We start from the raw sequence: 19,246 nt of genomic DNA, 5'->3' as shown, positions 1-19,246 counted from the left end.
AAGTTGTGGAATGCATTACCTCCTGAACTGAGGTCCATTAATAGTTTGCCTCTGTTTAAAGCTAAGTTAAAAACATACTTGTTCGGGGCAGCTTTTTGCACATAATTGCTTTGACACTTTTTCGTCTATTTTTATCCTATTTAGATGCGTTTATTATGCTTTTATGTGTGTTTTTCATACTGTTCTTTTTATTTTTCTTTAGTTGGTGCTATTGGAAAGCACTTTGGTTCAGTGAAAACTGTTGTAAAGTGCTATAGAAATAAAACTTGATTGATTGATTGAAGTCAAGCCTGTTTCCAGTGCACGTTGGCCTCCGCCAGGGCTGCCCTTTGTCACCGGTTCTGTTCATTACCTTTATGGACAGAATTTCTAGGTGCAGTCAGGGTGTAGAGGGGGTCCAGTTTTGGAACCACAGAATCTCGTCTCTGCTGTTTATGGATGATGTGGTTCTGTTGGCTTCGTCAAATCAGGACCTTCAGCGTGCACTGGGGCGGTTTGCAGCCGAGTGTGAAGCGTCCAAGATAAAAATCAGCACCTCCAAATCCGAGGCCATGGTTCTCGACCGGAAAAAGGTGCTTTGCCCTCTTCAGGTCGGTGGAGTGTCCTTGCCTCAGGTGGAGGAGTTTAAGTATCTCGGGGTCTTGTTCACGAGTGAGGGACAGATGGAGCGTGAGATCGATAGACAGATCGGTGCAGCATCTGCAGTGATGAGGTCGCTGTATTGGACCGTCGTGGTTACATATTAAAATTAATAAATTTGATTCGATTTCAAATGTAAAAACAAGCTATTGAGCCTATTTCCACTAAATTTTTAAGTCATCTTTTATCTCCCAACCTCGCCTGAATTGGAGTATCCCGACATGTTCTCTTCAATTTCTTTCCATCTAGCTTGGTAGTCATATTTGCACCAACAATAAAGGATCCGTAGCTGGGCTGCTCTATAACAGACCTTAAGGCAGGGCAGAGCAAGTCTGCCCCTCCTCTTTGTCAATTGAAGAGTTTGAAACTGTATAGTAGGTTTTCTCCTGTGCCAAACATATCTTGATAATAATTTATAGCACTCATTAACAGCTGCTCCACAGCCTGTCTAGTGGATTTTGATTTAGCACTGTTGTCGTGCGTTACCTGTGCTGCTCCACAGCCTGTCCAGTGGATTTTGATTTAGCACCGTTGTCGTGCGTTACCTGTGCTGCTCCACAGCCTGTCCAGTGGATTTTTATTTTGTTTTAGCACTGTTGTCGTGCGTTGCCTGTGCTGCTCCACAGCCTGTCCAGTGGATTTTTATTTTTATTTTATTTTTTAGCACTGTTGTCGTGCGTTACCTGTGCTGCTCCACAGCCTGTCTAGTGGATTTTTATTTTGTTTTAGCACTGTTGTCGTGCGTTGCCTGTGCTGCTCCACAGCCTGTCCTGTGGATTTTATTTTTATTTTATTTTATTTTTTAGCACTGTTGTTGTGCGTTACCTGTGCTGCTCCACAGCCTGTCTAGTGGATTTTTATTTTATTTTAGCACTGTTGTCGTGCGTTACCTGTGCTGCTCCACAGCCTGTCTAGTGTCGGATTCCCTGTTTGGGAATCCGCTAGCTTAGCGTAGCTACTAGCTCTTAGCCGTTTTAGCATGGCGGCTTCTCCTGTCTCTCCCGTACTTTTCTGCTCTGGGTGTGAAATGTTTAGTTATTCCTCGGCCTCTTTTAGCAGTAACGGTACTTGTAATAAGTGCAGCTTATTCATAGCTTTGGAGGCCAGGCTGGGCGAATTGGAGGCTCGGCTCCGCACCGTGGAAAATTCTACAGCTAGCCAGGCCCCTGTAGTCGGTGCGGACCAAGGTAGCTTAGCCGCCGTTAGTTCCCCCCCTGGCAGACCCCGTGCAGTCGGGAAGGCAGGCTGACTGGGTGACTGTGAGGAGGAAGCGTAGCCCTAAACAGAAGCCCCGTGTACACCGTCTACCCGTTCACATCTCTAACCGTTTTTCCCCACTCGATGATACACTCGCCGAGGATCAAACTCTGGTTATTGGCGACTCTGTTTTGAGAAATGTGAAGTTAGCGACACCAGCAACCATTGTCAATTGTCTTCCGGGGGCCAGAGCAGGCGACATCGAAGGACATTTGAAATTGCTGGCTAAGGCTAAGCGTAAATTTGGTAAGATTGTAATTCACGTCGGCAGTAATGACACTCGGTTACGCCAATCGGAGGTCACTAAAATTAACATTGAATCGGTGTGTAACTTTGCAAAAACAATGTCGGACTCTGTTGTTTTCTCTGGGCCCCTCCCCAATCAGACCGGGAGTGACATGTTTAGCCGCATGTTCTCCTTGAATTGCTGGCTGTCTGAGTGGTGTCCAAAAATGAGGTGGGCTTCATTGATAATTGGCAAAGCTTCTGGGGGAAAACCTGGTCTTGTTAGGAGAGACGGCATCCATCCCACTTTAGAGGGAGCAGCTCTCATTTCTAGAAATCTGGCCAATTTTTTGGGATCCTCCAAACTGTGACTGTCTAGCGTTGGGACCAGGAGGCAGAGCTGTGGTCTTATACACCTCTCTGCAGCTTCTCTCCCCCTGCCATCCCCCTATTACCCCATCCCCGTAGAGACGGTGCCTGCTCCCAGACCACCAATAACTAGCAAAAACTATTTAAGCATAAAAATTCAAAAAGAAAAAATAATATAGCACCTTCAATTGCACCACAGACTAAAACAGTTAAATGTGGTCTATTAAACATTAGGTCTCTTTCTTCTAAGTCCCTGTTGGTAAATGATATAATAATTGATCAACGTATTGATTTATTCTGCCTAACAGAAACTTGGTTACAGCAGGATGAATATGTTAGTTTAAATGAGTCAACACCCCCGAGTCACACTAACTGTCAGAATGCTCGTAGCACGGGCCGGGGCGGAGGATTAGCAGCAATCTTCCATTCCAGCTTATTAATTAATCAAAAACCTAGACAGAGCTTTAATTCATTTGAAAGCTTGTCTCTTAGTCTTGTCCATCCAAATTGGAAGTCCCAAAAACCAGTTTTATTGTTATTATCTATCGTCCACCTGGTCGTTACTGTGAGTTTCTCTGTGAATTTTCAGACCTTTTGTCTGACTTAGTGCTTAGCTCAGATAAGATAATTATAGTGGGCGATTTTAACATCCACACAGATGCTGAGAATGACAGCCTCAACACTGCATTTAATCTATTATTAGACTCTATCGGCTTTGCTCAAAAAGTAAATGAGTCCACCCACCACTTTAATCATATTTTAGATCTTGTTCTGATTTATGGTATGGAAATAGAAGACTTAACAGTATTCCCTGAAAACTCCCTTTGTCTGATCATTTTTTAATAACATTTACATTTACCCTGATGGACTACCCTGCAGTGGGGAATAAGTTTCATTACACTAGAAGTCTTTCAGAAAGCGCTGTAACTAGGTTTAAGGATATGATTCCTTCTTTATGTTCTCTAATGTCATATACCAACACAGAGCAGAGTAGCTACCTAAACTCTGTAAGGGAGTTAGAGTATCTTGTCAATAGTTTTACATCCTCATTGAAGACAACTTTGGATGCTGTAGCTCCTCTGAAAAAGAGAGCTTTAAATCAGAAGTGTCTGACTCCGTGGTATAACTCACAAACTCGTAGCTTAAAGCTGATAACCCGTAAGTTGGAGAGGAAATGGCGTCTCACTAATTTAGAAGATCTTCACTTAGCCTGGAAAAAGAGTTTGTTGCTCTATAAGAAAGCCCTTCGTGAAGCTAGGACATCTTTCTACTCATCACTAATTGAAGAAAATAAGAACAACCCCAGGTTTCTTTTCAGCACTGTAGCCAGGCTGACAAAGAGTCAGAGCTCTATTGAGCTGAGTATTCCATTAACTTTAACTAGTAATGACTTCATGACTTTCTTTGCTAACAAAATTTTGACTATTAGAGAAAAAATTACTCATAACCATCCCAAAGATGTATCGTTATCTTTGGCTGCTTTCAGTGATGCCGGTATTTGGTTAGACTCTTTCTCTCCGATTGTTCTGTCTGAGTTATTTTCATTAGTTACTTCATCCAAACCATCAACATGCTTATTAGACCCCATTCCTGCCAGGCTGCTCAAGGAAGTCCTACCATTATTTAATGCTTCAATCTTAAATATGATCAATCTATCTTTGTTAGTTGGTTATGTACCACAGGCCTTTAAGGTGGCAGTAATTAAACCATTACTTAAAAAGCCATCACTTGACCCAGCTATCTTAGCTAATTATAGGCCAATCTCCAACCTTCCTTTTCTCTCAAAGATTCTTGAGAGGGTAGTTGTAAAACAGCTAACTGATCACCTGCAGAGGAATGGTCTATTTGAAGAGTTTCAGTCAGGTTTTAGAATTCATCATAGTACAGAAACAGCATTAGTGAAGGTTACAAATGATCTTCTTATGGCTTCGGACAGTGGACTTATCTCTGTGCTTGTTCTGTTGGACCTCAGTGCTGCTTTTGATACTGTTGACCATAAAATTTTATTACAGAGATTAGAGCATGTCATAGGTATTAAAGGCACTGCGCTGCGGTGGTTTGAATCATATTTGTCTAATAGATTACAGTTTGTTCATGTAAATGGGGAATCTTCTTCACAGACTAAAGTTAATTATGGAGTTCCACAAGGTTCTGTGCTAGGACCAATTTTATTCACTTTATACATGCTTCCCTTGGGCAGTATTATTAGACGGTATTGCTTAAATTTTCATTGTTACGCAGATGATACCCAGCTTTATCTATCCATGAAGCCAGAGGATACGCACCAATTAGCTAAACTGCAGGATTGTCTTACAGACATAAAGACATGGATGACCTCTAATTTCCTGCTTTTAAACTCAGATAAAACTGAAGTTATTGTACTTGGCCCCACAAATCTTAGAAGCATGGTGTCTAACCAGATCGTTACTCTGGATGGCATTTCCCTGATCTCTAGTAATACTGTGAGAAATCTTGGAGTTATTTTTGATCAGGATACGAGGGCTGTCAATAAAGTTACGGTCCTTTTTATTTTTTTCAAAAACTATATGGATTTCATTCATATGTTTTTACGTCAGACATGCTTGAACCCTCGTGCGCATGCGTGAGTTTTTCCACGCCTGTCGGTGACGTCATTCGCCTGTGAGCACTCCTTGTGGGAGGAGTCGTCCAGCCCCTCGTCGGAATTCCTTTGTCTGAGAAGTTGCTGAGAGACTGGCGCTTTGTTTGATCAAAATTTTTTCTAAACCTGTGAGACACATCGAAGTGGACACGGTTCGAAAAAATTAAGCTGGTTTTCAGTGAAAATTTTAACAGCTGATGAGAGATTTTGAGGTGATTCTGTCGCTTTAAGGACTTTTCACGGTGCGAGACGTCGCTCAGCGCTCTCAGCCGCCGTCATCAGCCTGTTCAAGCTGAAAACCTCCACATTTCAGGCTCTATTGATCCAGGACGTCGTGAGAGAACAGAGAAGTTTCAGAAGAAGTCGGTTTCAGCATTTTATCCGTATATTCCACTGTTAAAGGAGATTTTTTTAATGAAAGACGTGCGGACGGGTCCGCGCGTCGGGACGCAGCCGCCGCGACGCTCCGCCACAGGAAAAACACCTCTGTTGAAAGCCTTAAGGACAAGTTGGAACATGTCCTGCCTGTTAAACAATTTCTCATATACTCACTCCACTGAAAGCCATCAAAAGCCGCCTGGATTTTACAAATGGTTATCAACACGGAGGTGTTTTTCCTGTGGCGCCGCACCGCGTCGGCTGCGTCCCGACGCGCGGACCCGTCCACACGTCTTTCATTAAAAAAATCTCCTTTAACAGTGGAATATCCGGATAAAATGCTGAAACCGACTTCTTCTGAAACTTCTCTGTTCTCTCACGACGTCCTGGATCAATAGAGCCTGAAATGTGGAGGTTTTCAGCTTGAACAGGCTGATGACGGCGCCTGAGAGCGCTGAGCGACGTCTCGCACCGTGGGAAGTCCTTAAAGCGACAGAATCACCTCAAAATCTCTCATCAGCTGTTAAAATTTTCACTGAAAACCAGCTTAATTTTTCGAACCGTGTCCACTTCGATGTGTCTCACAGGTTTAGAAAAAATTTTGATCAAACAAAGCGCCAGTCTCTCAGCAACTTCCCAGACAAAGGAATTCCGACGAGGGGCTGGACGACTCCTCCCACAAGGAGTGCTCACAGGCGAATGACATCACCGACAGGCGTGGAAAAACTCAGGCATGCGCACGAGGGTGCAAGCATGTCTGACGTAAAAACATATGAATGAAATCCATATAGTTTTTGAAAAAATAAAAGGACCGTTACTTTATTGACAGACCTCGTATGTCATTCAAAGCGCATATTAAACAAATATGTAGGACTGCCTTTTGCATTTACGCAATATCTCTAAAATCAGAAAGGTCTTGTCTCAGAGTGATGCTGAAAAACTAATTCATGCATTTATTTTCTCTAGGCTGGACTATTGTAATTCATTATTATCAGGTTGTCTTAAAAGTTCCCTAAAAAGCCTTCAGTTGGTTCAGAATGCTGCAGCTAGAGTACTGACGGGGACTAGCAGGAGAGAGCATATCTCACCCGTGTTGGCCTCCCTTCATTGGCTTCCTGTTAATGCTAGAATATATTTAAAATTCTTCTTCTTACTTATAAGGTTTTGAATAATCAGGTCCCATCTTATCTTAGGGACCTCGTAGTACCATATTACCCCATTAGAGCGCTTCGCTCTCAGACTGCGGGCTTACTTGTAGTTCCTAGGGTTTGTAAGAGTAGAATGGGAGGCAGAGCCTTCAGCTTTCAGGCTCCTCTCCTGTGGAACCAGCTCCCAATTCAGATCAGGGAGACAGATACCCTCTCTACTTTTAAGATTAGGCTTAAAACTTTCCTTTCGCTAAGGCTTATAGTTAGGGCTGGATCGGGTGACCCTGGACCATCCCTTGGTTATGTTGCTTTAGACGTAGACTGTGTTTCATAATTATTGTATGGCCTTGCCTTGCAATGTGGAGCGCCTTGGGGCAACTGTTTGTTGTGATTTGGCGCTATACAAGAAAAAAGTTGATTGATTGATTGATTAAATTGTTTATCAGATATTTCAAATGAAATATAATATTCTCAGCAAAATATTCATCTTTATTGACTCCATTCTTGACTCAAAACGTAATATTGGTATCAAATTCCATCTTGTTATATCCTCTTTTAATTTTTGACTCAATTGGCTAAAGTTTAGAGCATAAAGATTTATCACATCTTTTGGCATAATTACCCTTAGATATTTTACTGAAATATATCTATCAATAAATAAATCTATTTTTTTAATGAATTTTTATATGTAGATATGTAGAATGGGAGGCAGAGCCTTCAGCTTTCAGGCTCCTCTCCTGTGGAACCAGCTCCCAATTCAGATCAGGGAGACAGACACCCTCTCTACTTTTAAGATTAGGCTTAAAACTTTCCTTTTTGCTAAAGCTTATAGTTAGGGCTGGATCAGGTGACCCTGAACCATCCCTTAGTTATGCTGCTATAGACGTAGACTGCTGGGGGGTTCCCATGATGCACTGTTTCTTTCTCTTTTTGCTCTGTATGCACCACTCTGCATTTATTCATTAGTGATTGATCTCTGCTCCCCTCCCAAGCATGTCTTTTTCCTGGTTCTCTCCCTCAGCCCCAACCAGTCCCAGCAGAAGACTGCCCCTCCCTGAGCCTGGTTCTGCTGGAGGTTTCTTCCTGTTAAAAGGGAGTTTTTCCTTCCCACTGTAGCCAAGTGCTTGCTCACAGGGGGTCGTTTTGACCGTTGGGGTTTACATAATTATTGTATGGCCTTGCCTTACAATATAAAGCGCCTTGGGGCAACTGTTTGTTGTGATTTGGCGCTATATAAAAAAAATTGATTGATTGATTGATATGTAAATATTAGCATTTTAGCTCAATAGCTTCCAGGTCATGGGATCAACTGACTCAAAATCAGTGTGGACTCATAATGCTCCACTGGCATGAGACACACCTCTTGTTTTTACATTTGAAATCTAATCAAATGTCTTATTAATTTTTATATGTAAATATTAGCATTTTAGCTCAACAGCTTATCTCTGGTTTGAATAGCCCACCTTTTTATTTTGAAAACAGGAAGTAGGTATGTGCTGAAGCCATCTTCTCACCCTGCTCAGAGTGCCGCTCTCTTTTGACCAACATTTAGCTTTTTAGACCAAGACCATACAAATATAGACCTAGAATGGACGTCACGTGACTAGCGGCGTGCTGCACAGCGGCCGTTACTAAGGGTGGACAGAGCACCTTGAGCCAGTTAAGGAACCTGTTAAACAGAAGAGAAATGAGGGAAAAAAGGCAGCCAGAGCTTCACTATCAACTGCACCAACTACAAAAACAAATTCTCCAAAACTAAAATGAACTGTACAAGAGCTTTAATGTAACTATGTAAAACAAACATCTATTTTAAAGTCTGAATTTAATATCGATATACTGAGACTGTAACTCAACACGATAAGTTCTTTTCATTAAGCTGCGTTCACATGCATACAGATACAGAAACAAAATGTTTAAATATATTTATGTCTATATACTTGCAGTGTTGTTTAATATGATATGTACATGTGGTCACAGGCGGCATTTAAATTATAACAGTGTGGTTGGAGGAGGTACTTTTTACCCTGACTGAGGGTCAGAAGTCTTAAATTCTGAATGGCTTTATATCTACTTGTAATAAAATGTTAGTAAAAATCATATATATGTTGTTGTCATTAAAAGACTGGCAATAAAATTACAGAGGAAAAAGCAGCAAAGTAAATGAGCACAATGGCAAGACTTCAGATTTATATTTTAATACATAAGGATTGTTTATCCAGGCATGTGTGGGTTCATTAGAAAGAGCAATTAAAGGGCTTTAAAACAAGCCTATTTTTATTAAAATCTGTTAACAAATAGCGACAATAGAGAGAGAGAAGCAGCACAGTTTGTCATAATTTCCGCAAATTTCTGCATTTTACATAAAAGGTTTTTTTTTTCACCCACACATGCATATGTTCATTGGAAAGAGCTTTCAAATGGCTTTAAAACAAGCCTATGTTTATTAAAACCTGTTAAGAAATAGCGACGCTAGTGCAAAAAAAAAGAAGCAGTCAGTTTATTATTGATGGTCGGCACATCTCCACCCTTAGTAATGGCGCCTTCCTGTCCTGAGCGACACTAATAGATTGAGGCGTGAACGTCCATTCCAGAGCTATGTTTCCATGGTTTTGCACTTTCTGCACAAAAATTGAATCTTACAAAATGAAGTAAGGTTATATGAATACACAGCATGTCTTCTTTGTCTTTCGGCTGTTCCCGTTAGGGGTCACCACAGCAGATCAATTGTTTCCATCTCACCCTGTCCTCTGTATCTTCCTCTGTCACACCAACCACCTGCATGTCGTCTCTCAGCACATCCATGAACCTCCTCTTTGGTCTCCCTCTTCTCCTCCTGCCTGGTGGCTCCATCCTCAGCATCCTTCTCCCTATATACCCTGGGTCCCTCCTCTGCACATGTCCAAACCATCTCAATCTCGCCTCTCTGACTTTGTCTCCAAACCGGCCCACCTGAGCTTCCCTCTGATATGTTCATTCCTAATCTTGTCCATTCTTGTCACTCCCAAAGAGAATCTCAACAGCTTCAGCTCTGCCTCCTGTCTTTTTGTTAGTGCCACTGTCTCTAAACTGTACAACATAGCTGGTCTCACTACTGTTTTGTAAACTTTCCCCTTCACTCTTGCTGATATTCTTCAGTCACAAATCACTCCTGCCACCTTTCTCCACCCACTCCACCCTACCTGCACTCTCTTCTTCACCTCTCTACCACACTCTCCATTACTTTGATCAGTTGACCCCAAATATTTAAACTCATCTACTTTCACCACTTCTACTCCTTGTAACTGCACTATTCCACTGGGCTCCCTCTCATTCACACACATGGACTCAGTCTTGCTTCTACTGACTTTCATTCCCCTTCTCTCCAAGCATATCTCCACCTCTCCAGACTAGACTCAACTTGCTCTCTACTCTCACTACAGATCACAATGTCATCTGCAAACATCATAGTCCGTGGGGACTCCTGTCTGATCTCATCTGTCAACCTGTCCATCACCACTGCAAACAAGAAAGGACTCAGAGCTGATCCTTGGTGTAATCCCACCTCCACCTTGAATGAGTCTGTCATTCCGACTGCGCATCTCACCGCTGTCACACTATTCTTGTACATGTCCTGCACTACCCTAACATACTTCTCTCCCACTCCAGACTTCCTCATACAATGCCACAACTCTTCTCTTGGAACCCTATCATATGCTTTTTCTAAGTCCACAAACACACAATGTAACTCTTTCTGTCCTTCTCTGTACTCTTCCAACAGTATTCTCAGAGCAAACATTGCATCTGTAGTGCTCTTTCTCGGCATGAAACCATATTGCTGCTCACAGATCTTCACCTGTTTTCTAAGCCTAGCTTCTGCTACTCTTTCCCATAACTTCATGCTGTGGCTGATCAGCTTTATGCCTCTGTAGTTACTGCAGCTCTGCACATCACCCTTGTTCTTGAAAATAGGAACCAGCACACTTCGTCTCCACTCCTCAGGCATCCTCTCACTTTCCAAGATTTTATGAAACAATCTGGTTAGAAACTCTACTGCCATCTCTCCTAGACATTTCCATGCCTCAATTGGAATGTCATCTGGACCAACTGCCTTTCCACTCTTCATCCTCTTCATAGCAGCCCTCACTTTGTCCTTGCTCATCTCTTTTACTTCCTGACTTACTCTCACCACATCATCCAGCCTTTTCTCTCGCTCATTTTCTTTATTCATCAACTCTTCAAAATATTCCCTCCACCTTCTCAGCACACACTCCTCACTTGTCAGTACATTACCATGTGCATCTTTTACCACCCTAACCTGCTGCACATCCTTTCCAGCTCTGTCCCTTTGTCTGGCCAATCGGTACAAGTCCTTTTCTCCTTCCTTACTAGTCAACTTCTTGTACAGCTCGCAATATGCCTTTCCTTTGCTTTTGCCACTTCTCTTCTCGCCTTACGCCGCATCTCCTTGTACTCCTGTCTACTTTCTTCATCTCTCCGACTATCCCAAAACTTTTTTGCCAACCTTTTTCTCCTTATGCTTTCCTGGACCTCTTCATTCCACCACCAAGTCTCCTTGTCTTCCTTCCACTGTCCAGATGTCATACCCAGTACTTGCCCTAGCTGTCTCCCTCACCACATCTGCAGTACTTTTCCAGTTGTTCAAAATTGCTTCCCCTCCAACTAGTGCTTCTCTCACCTGCTCGCTAAATTTCACACAACAGTCTTCCTCCTTCAGCTTCCACCATCTGGTCCTTTGTTGAGCTCTCACTCTCTTCTTCTTCTTTACCTCTAAAGTCATCCTACAAACAACCATCCTATGCTGTCTAGTGACACTCTCTCCTGCTACCACCTTACAGTCTGTGATTTCTTTTAGCTTGCATCTCCTATAAAGAATGTAGTCCACCTGTGTGCACCTTCCTCCACTCTTATGTTACCCTGTGCTCCTCCCTTTTTCTTAAAGTAGGTATTCACCACAGCCATTTCCATCCTTTTTGCAAAATCAACTACCATCTGTCCTTCCCCATTCCTATCCTTGATACCATATCTACCCATTACTTCCTCATCACCTCTGTTCCCTTCACCAACATGCCCATTGAAGTCTGCTCCTATCACCACTCTTTCATGCTTGCGCACACTCTCCACCACCTCATCTAACACACTCCAGAAATCTTCTTTCCCCTTCATCTCACAACCTACCTGTGGGGCATATGCACTGATGATATTCATCATCAAGCCTTCAATTTCCAACTTCACACTCATCACCGTCAGACACTCGCTTAACCTCCAACACACTTTTAACATACTCTTCCTTTAAAATGACCCCAACACCATTTCTCTTCCTGTCCTCACCATGGTACAACAACTTGTACCCACCGCCAATGCTCCTGCTCTTACTTCCCTTCCACTTGGTCTCTTGCACACACAATATGTCTACCTTTCTCCTCTCCATCATATCAGCCAGCTCTCTCCCTTTACCAGTCATACTACCAACATTCAAAGTCCCCACTCTCATTTCCACCCTTCTAGTTTTCTTCTTCTCCCGCTGTTCGTGGCAATGTTTTCCTCCTCTTCTTCGTCGTCTTCGCCCAGCAGTAGCCCAATTTTCACCGGCACCCTGTTGGGCAATAGCACCGGTGACGGACGTTGTTAACCCGGGCCGCGACCGATCCGGTATGGGAATTCGATTCTGAGTCTGCATAGTTGTGTTGGCTTGTTTTACGCCGGCTGCCCTTCCTGACGCAACCCTCCTCATTTATCCGGGCTTGGGACCGGCACTCAGAATGTACTGGCTGCACACCCCATGTGGCTGAGTTATATGAATACACAGCATATAATAAGAATAAAACGACCTGATTATTTTTTGAGCAAGAAGAAATAAACATGTTTACAGCATGGTACCAAAAATGGTTCCAGGGGTATATTTATTGATATACAACCCCTGGCAAAAATGATGGAATCACTGGCCTCGGAGGATGTTCATTCAGTTGTTTAATTTTGTAGAAAAAAGCAGATCACAGACATGACACAAAACTAAAGTAATTTCAAATGGCAACTTTCTGGCTTTAAGAAACACTATAAGAAATCAGGAAAAAAAAATTGTGGCAGTCAGTAAAGGTTACTTGTTTAGACCAAGCAGAGGGAAAGAAATATGGAATCACTCAATTCTGAGGAAAAATTATGGAATCATGAAAACAAAAGAACGCTCCAACACATCACTAGTATTTTGTTGCACCACCTCTGGCTTTTCTAACAGCTTGCAGTCTCTGAGGCATGGACTTAATGAGTGACAAACAGTACTCTTCATCAATCTGGCTCCAACTTTCTCTGATTGCTGTTGCCAGATCAGCTTTGCAGGTTGGAGCCTTGTCATGGACCATTTTCTTCAACTTCCACCAAAGATTTTCAATTGGATTAAGATCCGGACTATTTGCAGGCCATGACATTGACCCTATGTGTCTTTTTGCAAGGAATGTTTTCACAGTTTTTGCTCTATGGCAAGATGCATTATCATCTTGAAAAATGATTTCATCGTCTCCAAACATCCTTTCAATTGACGGGATAAGAAAAGTGTCCAAAATATCAACGTAAACTTGTGCATTTATTGATGATGTAATGACAGCCATCTCCCCAGTGCCTTTACCTGACATGCAGCCCCATATCATCAATGACTGTGGAAATTTACATGTTCTCTTCAGGCAGTCATCTTTATAAATCTCATTGGAACGGCACCAAACAAAGTTCCAGCATCATCACCTTGCCCAATGCAGATTCGAGATTCATCACTGAATATGACTTTCCATCCAGTCATCCACAGTCCACGATTGCTTTTCCTTAGCCCATTGTAACCTTGTTTTTTTTCTGTTTAGGTGTTAATGATGGCTTTCGTTTAGCTTTTCTGTATGTAAATCCCATTTCCTTTAGGTGGTTTCTTACAGTTTGGTCACAGACGTTGACTCCAGTTTCCTCCCATTCGTTCCTCATTTGTTTTGTTGTGCATTTTCGATTTTTGAGACATATTGCTTTAAGTTTTCTGTCTTGACGCTTTGATGTCTTCCTTGGTCTACCAGTATGTTTGCCTTTAACAACCTTCCCATGTTGTTTGTATTTGGTCCAGAGTTTAGACACAGCTGACTGTGAACAACCAACATCTTTTGCAACATTGCGTGATGATTTACCCTCTTTTAAGAGTTTGATAATCCTCTCCTTTGTTTCAATTGACATCTCTCGTGTTGGAGCCATGATTCATGTCAGTCCACTTGGTGCAACAGCTCTCCAAGGTGTGATCACTCCTTTTTAGATGCAGACTAACGAGCAGATCTGATTTGATGCAGGTGTTAGTTTTGGGGATGAAAATTTACAGGGTGATTCCATAATTTATTCCTCAGAATTGAGTGAGTCCATATTTTTTTCCCTCTGCTTGGTCTAAAAAAGTAACCATTACTGACTGCCACAGATTTTTTTTCTTGATTTCTTATAGTGTTTCTTAAAGCCAGAAAGTTGCCATTTGAAATGACTTTAGTTTTGTGTCATGTCTGTGATCTGCTTTTTTTTCTACAAAATTAAACAACTGAATGAACATCCTCTGAGGCCGGTGATTCCATACTTTTTGCCAGGGGTTGTACTTTCTGAAACATAGTTATTCAGCTGGGGTTTTATGTCATTGTCACCAATACAGTTATTTTAATCTATTTTGGTTCAATTCTGTGGGCTCCATAATAATGTATCCTCCTGGACCCCCGTTTGATATCATGGCATCTGGACAAACTCTCCAGCAAATGTTGGCTCGTAGTGTTTTTCAAACCTGCTGAACTGTCCAAGCAGTTTTTTTAAATTCAGGTTTGTCACATTGTCCAACATGGAAAGAAAACATGAAAAAAAAAAATTAAGTCTTTTAAAATGAAATGTGGTTTATCAGCCACTTGATGATGATTTTTTCCAAATAGATACTGTCTCGTTACATTACAGATACCTGGAAGAACGGCATGAATAAAAACACGTTAATAGAAGGTGAGTCCCTTCAGCTTCTCTCTTCTTTCACATGGGTTCTCCACAGCAGAACTGAGGTGCATCTACATGTTGATTTGGCACAAGTTTTACACCGGATACCCTTCCTGATGCAACGCCATGCTACATGAGGAAATGCGCAGGGGTGGTCTTGGACCAGGAACCTTCTGCTCTGGAAACAAGTGCACTAACGGCTTAAAAATTTGCAGTGCTGGTGGGGACCACAGGTGTACAGATGAGTAAGTTTCATGACGTGGTAGTTTACAATACCTGCACTCAATCTGCCTGTCACGAAAACAACTGGGCAGTGTGAAAAAGTGGGTTGGCTGGGAGTTAGGGGGTCAGGGTGGCAAGATGGTGACGTTTGGAGCTGCCCCGCTTGAGCTTCATATCTGCTCTTCAGAACACTGCAGGTGATGACAGAGGTTTGTCCAGGTTCTGCAGTTGGTGCCACAGATGCATAGTTGATTTAAATAACTCGTATGGCAGGGTTGGGGTCAGTTTGCCATCACTGATCACACACCTTTAGTTGTTCTGATACCAGTCATTATCAGCAACTATCTTGCCACCACAACTGTTGGTTTCACCAAACTAGAAAGGTTTTCAAAGTCTGTGTAGTTAGAGAGTCCTAAAACAGGAAACCTGGCCCAATCATCACAGCAGCCGTTTCTGTGTGTGCTTTAGCTCTGCTGACTCGGACCTTCCAGGATCACGTGATGCTGTTCACTCAGACCAGGAAACAGGCTCACCGACTTCACATCTTGCTGGGTCTGATGGGGCTGAATGTTGGAGAACTGCATGGGGAACTAAGCCAGAGCCAGAGACTAGAGAACCTCAGGTACAGAAACATGATATACCTGTCACTAAAATTAACATTGAATCGGTGTGTAACTTTGCAAAAACAATGTCGGACTCTGTAGTTTTCTCTGGGCCCCTCCCCAATCGGACCGGGAGTGACATGTTTAGCCGGATGTTCTCCTTGAATTGCTGGCTGTCTGAGTGGTGTCCAAAAAATGAGGTGGGCTTCATAGATAATTGGCAAAGCTTCTGGGGAAAACCTGGTCTTGTTAGGAGAAATCTGGCCAATTTTCTTAAATCCTCCAAACAGTGACTATCCAGGGTTGGGACCAGGAAGCAGAGTTGTAGTCTTACACACCTCTCTGCAGCTTCTCTCCCCCTGCCATCCCCTCATTACCCCATCCCCGTAGAGACAGTGCCTGCTCCCAGACCACCAATAACCAGCAAAAACTATTTAAGCATAAAAATTCAAAAAGAAAAAATAATATAGCACCTTCAACTGCACCACAGAATAAAACAGTTAAATGTGGTCTATTAAACATTAGGTCTCTCTCTTCTAAGTCCCTGTTGGTAAATGATATATATCATATACATACAAATATGTAGGACTGCTTTTTTGCATTTACGCAATATCTCTAAAATCAGAAAGGTCTTGTCTCAGAGTGATGCTGAAAAACTAATTCATGCATTTATTTCCTCTAGGCTGGACTATTGTAATTCATTATTATCAGGTTGTCCTAAAAGTTCCCTAAAAAGCCTTCAGTTAATTCAAATGCTGCAGCTAGAGTACTAACGGGGACTAGAAGGAGAGAGCATATCTCACCCATATTGGCCTCTCTTCATTGGCTTCCTGTTAATTCTAGAATAGAATTTAAAATTCTTCTTCTTACTTATAAGGTTTTGAATAATCAGGTCCCATCTTATCTTAGGGACCTCGTAGTACCATATCACCCCAATAGAGCGCTTCGCTCTCAGACTGCAGGCTTACTTGTAGTTCCTAGGGTTTGTAAGAGTAGAATGGGAGGCAGAGCCTTCAGCTTTCAGGCTCCTCTCCTGTGGAACCAGCTCCCAATTCAGATCAGGGAGACAGACACCCTCTCTACTTTTAAGATTAGGCTTAAAACTTTCCTTTTTGCTAAAGCTTATAGTTAGGGCTGGATCAGGTGACCCTGAACCATCCCTTAGTTATGCTGCTATAGACGTAGACTGCTGGGGGGTCCCATGATGCACTGTTTCTTTCTCTTTTTGCTCTGTATGCACCACTCTGCATTTAATCATTAGTGATCGATCTCTGCTCCCCTCCACAGCATGTCTTTTTCCTGGTTCTCTCCCTCAGCCCCAACCAGTCCAGCAGAACCCTGCCCCTCCCTGAGCCTGGTTCTGCTGGAGGTTTCTTCCTGTTAAAAGGGAGTTTTTCCTTCCCACTGTAGCCAAGTGCTTGCTCACAGGGGGTCGTTTTGACCGTTGGGGTTTTACATAATTATTGTATGGCTTTGCCTTACAATATAAAGCGCCTTGGGGCAACTGTTTGTTGTGATTTGGCGCTATATAAAAAAAATTGATTGAAAAATTGATTGATATTGATTTATTCTGCCTTACAGAAACCTGGTTACAGCAGGATGAATATGTTAGTTTAAATGAGTCAACACCCCCGAGTCACACTAACTGTCAGAATGCTCGTAGTATGGGCCGGGGCGGAGGATTAGCAGCAATCTTCCATTCCAGCTTATTAATTAATCAAAACCCAGACAGAGCTTTAATTCATTTGAAAGCTTGACTCTTAGTCTTGTCCATCCAAATTGGAAGTCCCAAAAACCAGTTTTATTTGTTATTATCTATCGTCCACCTGGTCGTTACTGTGAGTTTCTCTGTGAATTTTCAGACCTTTTGTCTGACTTAGTGCTTAGCTCAGATAAGATAATTATAGTGGGCGATTTTAACATCCACACAGATGCTGAGAATGACAGCCTCAACACTGCATTTAATATATTATTAGACTCTATTGGCTTTGCTCAAAATGTAAATGAGTCCACCCACCACTTTAATCATATCTTAGATCTTGTTCTGACTTATGGTATGGAAATTGAAGACTTAACAGTATTCCCTGAAAACTCCCTTCTGTCTGATCATTTCTTAATAACATTTACATTTACTCTGATGGACTACCCAGCAGTGGGGAATAAGTTTCATTACACTAGAAGTCTTTCAGAAAGTGCTGTAACTAGGTTTAAGGATATGATTCCTTCTTTATGTTCTCTAATGCCATATACCAACACAGTGCAGAGTAGCTACCTAAACTCTGTAAATGAGAGAGTATCTTGTCAATAGTTTTACATCCTCATTGAGGACAACTTTGGATGCTGTAGCTCCTCTGAAAAAGAGAGCTTTAAATCAGAAATGCCTGACTCCATGGTATAACTCACAAACTCGTAGCTTAAAGCAGATAACCCGTAAGTTGGAGAGGAAATGGCGGCTCACTAATTTAGAAGATCTTCATTTAGCCTGTAAAAAGTCTGTTGCTCTATAAAAAAAAAAGCCCTCCGTAAAGCTAGGACATCTTACTACTCATCACTAATTGAAGAAAATAAGAACAACCCCAGGTTTCTTTTCAGCACTGTAGCCAGGCTGACAGAGTCAGAGCTCTATTGAGCCGAGTATTCCTTTAACTTTAACTAGTAATGACTTCATGACTTTCTTTGCTAACAAAATTTTAACTATTAGAGGAAAAATTACTCATAACCATCCCAAAGACGTATCGTTATCTTTGGCTGCTTTCAGTGATGCCGGTATTTGGTTAGACTCTTTCTCTCCGATTGTTCTGAGTTATTTTCATTAGTTACTTCATCCAAACAATCAACATGTCTATTAGACCCCATTCCTACCAGGCTGCTCAAGGAAGCCCTACCATTATTTAATGCTTCGATCTTAAATATGATCAATCTATCTTTATTAGTTGGCTATGTACCACAGGCTTTTAAGGTGGCAGTAATTAAACCATTACTTAAAAAGCCATCACTTGACCCAGCTATCTTAGCTAATTATAGGCCAATCTCCAACCTTCCTTTTCTCTCAGAAATTCTTGAAAGAGTAGTTGTAAAACAGCTAACTGATCATCTGCAGAGGAATGGTCTATTTGAAGAGTTTCAGTCAGGTTTTAGAATTCATCATAGTACAGAAACAGCATTAGTGAAGGTTACAAATGATCTTCTTATGGCCTCAGACAGTGGACTCATCTCTGTGCTTGTTCTGTTAGACCTCAGTGCTGCTTTTGATACTGTTGACCATAAAATTTTATTACAGAGATCAGAGCATGCCATAGGTATTAAAGGCACTGCGCTGCGGTGGTTTGAATCATATTTATCTAATAGATTACAATTTGTTCATGTAAATGGGGAATCTTCTTCACAGACTAAGGTTAATTATGGAGTTCCACAAGGTTCTGTGCTAGGACCAATTTTATTCACTTTATACATGCTTCCCTTAGGCAGTATTATTAGACAGCATTGCTTAAATTTTCATTGTTACGCAGATGATACCCAGCTTTATCTATCCATGAAGCCAGAGGACACACACCAATTAGCTAAACTGCAGGATTGTCTTACAGACATAAAGACATGGATGACCTCTAATTTCCTGCTTTTAAACTCAGATAAAACTGAAGTTATTGTACTTGGCCCCACAAATCTTAGAAACATGGTGTCTAACCAGATCCTTACTCTGGATGGCATTACCCTGACCTCTAGTAATACTGTGAGAAATCTTGGAGTCATTTTTGATCAGGATATGTCATTCAGTGCGCATATTAAACAAATATGTAGGACTGCTTTTC

The 19,246-nt window shown here is 41.9% G+C and overlaps 1 protein-coding gene across 1 annotated transcript in view; it reads left to right on the top strand.

The window, feature by feature from the left end:
* ddx27 (DEAD (Asp-Glu-Ala-Asp) box polypeptide 27) overlaps positions 1-19,246 on the top strand; it is a 152,003-nt gene that overhangs the window by 67,986 nt on the left and 64,771 nt on the right. Inside the window, 1 exon segment of the mRNA XM_034164273.1 lies at positions 15,304-15,457. Within this exon segment, the coding sequence (XP_034020164.1) occupies positions 15,304-15,457 (154 nt within the window).

The sequence above is a fragment of the Thalassophryne amazonica genome, chromosome 3, assembly GCF_902500255.1.
Source record: "Thalassophryne amazonica chromosome 3, fThaAma1.1, whole genome shotgun sequence".
NCBI lineage: Eukaryota > Metazoa > Chordata > Actinopteri > Batrachoidiformes > Batrachoididae > Thalassophryne > Thalassophryne amazonica.
This window is presented reverse-complemented; position numbering and strand designations above follow the sequence as displayed.